An 8,225-nucleotide genomic window follows, 5' to 3' on the forward strand; every position below is an offset into this window, starting at 1 on the left:
AAAGAAGAACCAATCAGAAATATTAGAGATGAAAGACACAATGGATGAGATAAAACAAAATATGGATTCCCTGAATGCTCCAGCAGACATCAAGAAATACCCAACTCAATTAGGAAATGCAACATAAGAACTATAGGTATTACAGAGGGAGAAGAGAAAGAAAAGGGAGCAGAAAGCTTGTTCAAAGAAATAAGAGCAAAGAACTTCCCCAACCTGGGGAAGGAGATGGAAATCCATGTGAAAGAAGCTGCTAGATCTCCTACATATATCAATGTAAAAAGACCTACCGCAAGGCATATAGTAGCGAAATAGGCAAAAATGAATGACAAAGAAAAAATACTAAGGGCAGCAAGGGAGAAGAAAACAACCTACCAAGGAACCTCTATCAGGCTTTCAGCAAGTTCTCAGCAGAAAACTTACAGGCTAGGAGAGACTGGAGTGATATATTGAAATTTTTGAAGGACAAAAACTTTCAGCCAAGAATACTGTGTCCAGCGAAAATATCCGTCACATACGATGGAGAAATAAAAACTTCCCCAGATAAACAAAAGCTCAGGGAGTTTGTAGCCACAAGACTCACCCCCCTGCGACCCTCAAGAAATCCTCAAAAGCCCTCACAGCTGGAAAAGAAGAGGTCACAAAGCCCAGAGTAAGGAGATAAGTAGGCAAAGTCAGAAAATTGTAGCTATACATCAGAAGAGGTTAGCAAATACTCAAGTACAGCATTAAAAGTAAAGGGAAGGAAAACACCAAAAACAAAGATAATCTTGCCATTTTAACCACAAACTCACAACAGAAGATGGAATAAGATGTGACAAAAACAACATAGGAGGGGAAGAGGAAGGGGACTGAATTGGTTTAGTCTAAGGAAATAAGAGGCTGTCAGAAAATGGACTATCTTATCTACAACATTTTGCATACAAACCTCATGGTAACCACAAAACAAAAAAGCAGAACAGAGACACAAGTAATAAATAAGGAGAGAACTAAGAAACCCAACATAAAAAACTACATAACTATCATCACTAATCATCAGGGAAATGCAAATCAAAACTACACTAAGATATCACCTTACACTCGTTAGATTGGCAAAAATATCCAAAACCAAGAGTGACAAATATTGGAGAGGTTGTGGAGAAAAAGGAACCCTCGTACACTGTTGGTGGGAATGCAAACTAGTGCAGCATTAAAAGTAAAGGGAAGGAAAACACCAAAAACAAAGATAATCTTGCCATTTTAACCACAAACTCACAACAGAAGATGGAATAAGATGTGACAAAAACAACATAGGAGGGGAAGAGGAAGGGGACTGAATTGGTTTAGTCTAAGGAAATAAGAGGCTGTCAGAAAATGGACTATGGAAAACAGTATGGAGATTTCTCAAAAAATTAAAAATAGAAATACCCTATGACCCAGCCATCCCACTACTGGGTATCTATCCTAAGAACCTGAAATCAGCAATCCCAAGAGTCCCATGCACCCCTATGTTCATCACAGCATTATTTACAATAGCCAAGACGTGGAACCAACCTAAATGCCCAGAAACTGATGATTGGATAAAGAAGATATGGTATATATACACAATGGAATACTACTCAGCCATAAAAAAGGAAAAAATTGTTCCATTCATATCAACATGGATGGACCTTGAGGGTATTATGTTAAGTGAAATAAGCCAGAGAGAGAAAGACGAACTCTATATGACTCCACTTATAGGTGGAAGTTAACATATAGACAAGGAGAATTGATGGGTGGTTACCAGGGGAAAGGGGGGGTGGGGGGAGGGCACAAAGGGTGAAGTGGTGTACCCACAACATGACTAACAATAATGTACAACTGAAATCTCACAAGGTTGTAATCTATCATAATCTTAATTAAAAAAAAAAAAACACTACATAACTGGGGCTGGCCCGGTGGCACAGCAGTTAAGTTCGCACATTCCACTTCTTGGTGGCCCGGGGTTCGCCAGTTCAGATCCCAGGTGAGGACATGGCACCACTTGGCAAAAGTCATGCTGTGGTAGGCGTCCCATACATAAAGTAGAGGAAGATGGGCATGGATGTTAGCTCAGGGCTAGTCTTCCTCAGCAAAAAGAGGAGGATTGGCAGCAGTTAGCTCAGGGCTAATCTTCCTCAAAAAAAAAAAAAAAAAAACTACATAACTCAATTAGTAGACCGAAATATATGGGACAAGAAACAAAGGAAATGCAGGAGAACTGGAAAACAAGTGATAAAATGACAGCACTAAGCCATCATATGTCAATAATCACCCTAAATGTAAATTGATTGAATTCTTCAATAAAAAGACACAGACTGGCAAGATGGATTAAAGAACAAGACACAACAATATGCTGCCTCCAGGAAACATATCTCAGCTCCAAGACAAACACAGGCTCAGAGTGAAGGGATGGGAGATGACACTCCAAGCTAATGGCAAACAAAAGAAAGCATGTGTTGCAATACTTCTATCAGACAAAGTAGACTTCAAGATAAGACAGGTAAAGAGAGACAAAGAGGAGCAGTATATAATGATCAAAGGGACACTCCATCAAGAAGACATAACACTTATAAATATCTATGCACCCAACATAGGAGAACCAAAGTACATAAAGCAACTATTAACAAACCTAAAAGGAGATATTAATAATAACATAACAATAGTAGGGGACCTCAACACTCCACTCACATCAATGGATAGATCATTCAGACAGAAGGTCAAAACAAGAAACAGTGGAATTAAACAAAAAGCTAGACTAGTTGGACTTAATAGACATATATAGAACACTCCATCCAAAAACAGCAAAATACATGTTCTTCTCAAGTGTACACAGAACATTCTCAAGGATAGACCACATGTTGGGAAACAAGGCAAGCCTCAATAAATTTAAGAAGATTGAAATAATAACAAGCATCTTTTCTGATCACAATGCTATGAAGCTGGAAATTAATTACAAGAAAAAAGCTGAGAAAGGGACAAAGATGTGGAGATAAACAACATGCTATTGCACAAGCAATTGATCATTGAAGAAATTAAAGGAGAAATCAAAAATATATGGAGACAAATGAAAACGAAAACATACCATACCAAGTCATATGGGATGCAGCAAAAGCAGTCCTAAGAGGGAAATTCACTGCAGTACAGGCTCACCTTAACAAACAAGAAAAATCCCAAATGAGCAATCTCAAACTACACCTAATTGAATTAGAAAAAGAAGAACAAACAAAGCCAAAAGTCAGCAGAGGGAGAAAAATAATAAAAATCAGAGCAGAAACAAATGCAATTGAAACAAAAAAGGCAGTAGAAAGGATCAATGAAACAAAGAGCTGGTTCTTTGAGAAGAAAAACAAAATTGACAACCCCTAGACAGGCTTACAAAGAAAAAACAAGAGAGAGTTCAGAGAAATAACAACGGATACCACAGAAATACAAAGGAATATAACAGAATACTATGAAAAGCTATATGCCAACAAAATGGACAATCTAGAAGAAATGGATAAATTCTTAGACTCTTCTAACCTCCCAAAGCTGAATCAAGAATAGATAATCTGAACAGATCAATCACAAGTAAAGAGAGTGAAACAGTAATCAAAAGCATCCCCCAAAAGAAAAGCCCAGGACCAGATGGTTTCCTTGGAGAATTTTACCAAGCTTTCAGAGAGGATTTAATACCTATCCTTCTCAAGCTATTCGAAAAAATCAGGGAAGATGGAATGCTTCCTAACACATTCTACAAAGCCAACATCACTGTGATACCAAAGCCTGACAAGGACAACACAAAAAAGGGAAACTACATGCCAATATCACTGAGGAACATAGATGCAAAAATCCTCAACAAAATAATGGCAACCTGAATACAGCAATACATCAAAAAGATCATACACCATGATCAAGAGAGATTTATACCTGGGATACAGGGATGGTTCAACATCCACAAATCAATCAATATGACACACCACATTAACAAAATGAGAAATAAAAACCACACAATCATCTCAATAGATGCAGAGAAAGCATTTGACAAGATCCAATAGCCATTTATGATAAAAACTCTTAACAAAATGGGGATAGAAGGAAATTACCTCAATATAATAAAGGCCACATATGACAAACCCACAGCCAACATCATACTCAATGGGCAAAAACCTAACGCCATCCCTCTGAGAAGAGGAACAAGACAAGCATGCCCACTCTCACCACTGCTATTCAACACAGTACTATAGGTTTTGTCCAGAGCAATTAGGCAAGAGAAAGGAATAAAAAGAATCCAAATAGGGAGGGAAGAAGTGAAACTCCCGCTGTTTGCGAATGACATGATCTCATATATAGAAAACCCTAAAGAATCCATCAGAAAATTATTAGAAATAATCAACAACCACTGTAAAGTTGCAGGGTACAGAATCAACTTACAAAAATCAGTTGCACTTCTAATCCTAATAACAAACTTACAGAAAGAGAACTCAAGAAAACAATTCCACTTACAATCACAACAAAAAGAATAAAACATCTAGGAACAAATTTAACCAAGGAGGCAAAGGACCTATACACTGAAAATTATAAGATGTTATTGAAAGAAATAGATGATGACATAAAGAAATGGAAAGAGATTCCATGCACATGGATCAGAAGAATAATCATAGTTAAAATGTCCACACTACCCAAAACAATCTACAGATTTAATGCAATCTCAATCAGAATCCCAATGAAATTCTTCACGGAAATAGAACAAAGAATCCTACAATTCATATGGGGCAACCAAAGACCTCAAACTGCTAAAGCAATCCTGAGAAAAAAGAGCAAAGCTGGAGGCATCACAATCCCTGACTTCAAAATGTACTACAAAGCCATAGTGATCAAAACAGCATGGTACAAAAACAGGCACAAAGATCAATGGAATAGAACTGAAAGCCCAGAAATAAAACCACACATCTATGGACAGGTAATCTTCGACAAAGGTGCCAAGAACATACGATGGAGAAAAGACAGTCTCTTCAATAAATGGTGTTGGGAAATCTGGACAACTACTTGCAAAAGAATGAAAGTAGACCATTATCTCATGCCATATACAAAAATAAGCTCAAAATAGATCAAAGACTTGAAGGTAAGCCCTGAAACCATAAAACTCCTGGAAAATAAGACAGGTAGGACACTCTTTGACATTGAACTTAAAAGGATCTTTTCAAATACCATGTCTTCTCAGACAAGGGAAACAAAAGGAAAAATAAACAAGTGGGACTTCATCAGACTAAAGAGTTTCTGCAAGGCAAAAGAAACCAGGATCAAAACAAAAAGACAACCCACCAATTGGGAGAAAATATTTGTAAAGCATATATCTGACAAGGGGTTAATCTCCATAATATATAAGGAACTCACACAACTGAACAACAAAAAAACAAACAGCCCATTCAAAAATGGGCAGAGGTTGGGGGCTGGCCCTGTGGCCAAGTGGTTAAGTTCGCGTGGGTGTGGACATGGCATCGCTCATCAGTCCATGCTGTGGCGGCATCCCATATGCCACAACTAAGAATATACAAAGATGTACCGGGAGGCTTTGGGGAGAAAAAGGAAAAAATTAAATCTTAAAAAAAAAAAAAGAAAAAAGAAAAAAAGGGCACAGGATATGAACAGATGACATTCTTCCAAAGAAGATATACAGATGGCCATTAAGCACATGAAAAGATGTTCAACATCACTAATGGTCAAGGAAATGCAAATCAAAACTACACTAAGATACCACCTTACACATGTTAAAATGGCTATAATCACTAAGACTAAAAATAAATGTTGGAGAGGGTGTGGAGAGAAGGGAACCCTCATACACTGCTGGTGGGAATGCAACCTGGTGCAGCCACTATGGAAAACACTATGGAGATTCCTCAAAAAACGAAAAATAGAAATACCATATCACCCAGCTATCCCACTACTGGCTATCTACCCAAACAACTTGAAATCAACAGTCCAAAGTAACATATGTACCCCTATGTTCATTGCAGCACTATTCACAACAGCCAAGACATGGAACAATCCAAGTGCCCATCATTGATGACTGGATAAAGATGTGCTGTATATAAATATAATGGAATACTACTCAGCCATAAAAAAAAAAAAGACAAAATCATCCCATTTGCAACAACATGGCTGGACCCGGAGGGTATTATGTTAAGTGAAATAAGCTAGACTGAGAAGGACAAACACCAGATGTTTTCACTCATATGTGGAATATAAACAAACACATGGACAAAGAAAACAGTTCAGTGGTTACCAAGGGAAAGGTGGTGGGGGGTGGGCACAGGGGGTGAAGGGGAGCACTTATGTGGTGACAGACAAGAAATAATGTACTACTGAAATTTTACAACGAGGTAAACTATTATGAACTCAATTTAAAAAAAAAAATGAGAGCTAGAACAGAGGTTTGTGAAAGGTTAACATTCCACACTTCAGACAGCAAAGGAAGGGGCCCGCCTCTTTGATTGTCAATCTCCAGCCTGAAATTCTTGGATCCTGTCACCCTGATCACGTCACCAATGCTCAAAACTTGTGGGTCCCTCAGCATTTCTCAGGACAGGCAGAAGGAAACCCTGCCTGAGCCACCTCCTGCCTATCTCCGGAACAGTCCCTTTGGAGCAGCAGCTCAGGTTGCCTGACACATGAGGGCTCTCTCCCTTTCCTGCCCTCTGCCTAGCAGGCCTGTCCCTGCTTCCTCAACGGGCTGGCTCTGCCTGGCCTTCAGAATGTAGAGCCTCTTCTGCACCCCTTCGGTGGACGCTGCATCTGGGAACACACTGCTTTCTATTATCACCAGCAGTTCTAGGAGTAGAACTGGCACCCCTTTGCTAGGAGACCGTGAACAAGTCAGGTAAAGGCAAAAACAGAGTCTAGGTTTTTGCTCCATGCTACACCCCAGCCCCTGGCCCACAGCTGGTCAGCAGTAAATAACTGCTGGGTGAAGGAGTTGGCATGCCATCTTCTGGGCTCCCACACACCCCTTGTTTGTCTCCTGCCACACTAAGCCTCCTGAAAGAGAGCACCTGTGTCACTCCTTGCATTACCAGGCTGTGGCTGGGTGAAGGTAGCCCCTGACTGCTCTCAAAGCGGAACTCTCTGCTGGTGACCAACTAAGACCTCAGTCTGGCCTCAGGGGGCACTTACTCGCCAGGATGCGGGGGCTGAGGACCGGCCACCTGATTCTGCTTGGCTTTCTGTTCCATTTTGGCTTCAATTTCCCGTTTCTTCTGAGCAATGAGCTCTTCCTGATGAAGAATGTTCATGTTCATTTTTCCAGACTTGGGAGGAGCAACCCCAAACCACCGGTTAGCCTTTCCTGCAGAGGGAAAAGAAACACATCTGAAATCACTTTTGCTCCACAGACATGCCCTGCAGCAACTGACATTCAGATTGACATTCATACGTCTTTCCATTCATTTATTCAGCAAACATGTACTGAACTATGTATCAGGTGCTGTACTAGGTGCCAAACGAGACATGGGGCCTCTGCCCACATGGGACTCATCTCTGGCTGGGGAGACAATAGATTTGTTAACAAAAATGTAGCTGTAAAATTGTGGTAAGAGCTCTTTGCTGAAAACCAAAAGGGGCAAGAAAAAATAGTAGCAGAACACCAATACAGCTAGGGCAGCCGGAAAATAACTGTTAGAAGACGGCACTTTTAAGCTAAAACCAAAAAGACAAAGAACCAGCCTCATGAAAAGCCACATGGGGAACGATCCGGGCAGAGTAAGGAGCGGATGCAAAAATCCAAGGCTAGAAGAAGCCTGGTGCATCCAAGGACCAGCAAGGGTTCAGTGTGACCAGAGTAGACCATTCCAGGGATGGGCATATAGGGGGCAAGATAGGGAGTCTGTGTTCTACTTTAAGAGCTTCAGAAAGCGACAAGGAAGTATCAAGCTAACAAGACTCAATTGGTATTTTTATTTTTAAGATACTGGGTACTGATTTGAGAGAGTGCATAGGCAGCAAGGAGACCAGTGAGGAGGCTTGCTGGCTCCAAGCAAAAGACAATGGTGTCTTCAGAGGAGGGTGGTAGCTGTGGAGTTGGAGAAGACATCTTGAACGTTCCCAGTGGGAAGTGGACTAAAATCAAAATTCTGAAAGTTGATTTCCAAGGCCCTGCCAGAGATGGCTCCCCTCCCCACTTCCATTTCATCCTTGACTTTTTTTTTTTCCAGAAGATTAGCCCTTGAGCTAACTTCTGCCACCAATCCTCTTTT

General features: G+C 40.3%; 1 protein-coding gene across 2 annotated transcripts in view; it reads right to left on the bottom strand.

The window, feature by feature from the left end:
* Window positions 1–8,225, bottom strand: part of SUGP1 (SURP and G-patch domain containing 1) — a 37,183-nt gene that overhangs the window by 27,562 nt on the left and 1,396 nt on the right. The window contains exons 2-3 of one of the 2 annotated variants that reach the window (XM_070246718.1): window positions 7,147–7,318; window positions 3,085–3,147 (exon numbers count right to left, since the gene is read on the bottom strand). In XM_070246718.1, the coding sequence (XP_070102819.1) occupies window positions 3,085–3,092 (8 nt within the window). In that variant the 5' untranslated portion in view covers window positions 3,093–3,147; window positions 7,147–7,318. The remainder of the gene's footprint in view (window positions 1–3,084; window positions 3,148–7,146; window positions 7,319–8,225) is intronic. The other variant, XM_001503469.5, reaches the window with a different exon arrangement.

This window comes from Equus caballus, chromosome 21 (genome assembly GCF_041296265.1).
Source record: "Equus caballus isolate H_3958 breed thoroughbred chromosome 21, TB-T2T, whole genome shotgun sequence".
NCBI lineage: Eukaryota > Metazoa > Chordata > Mammalia > Perissodactyla > Equidae > Equus > Equus caballus.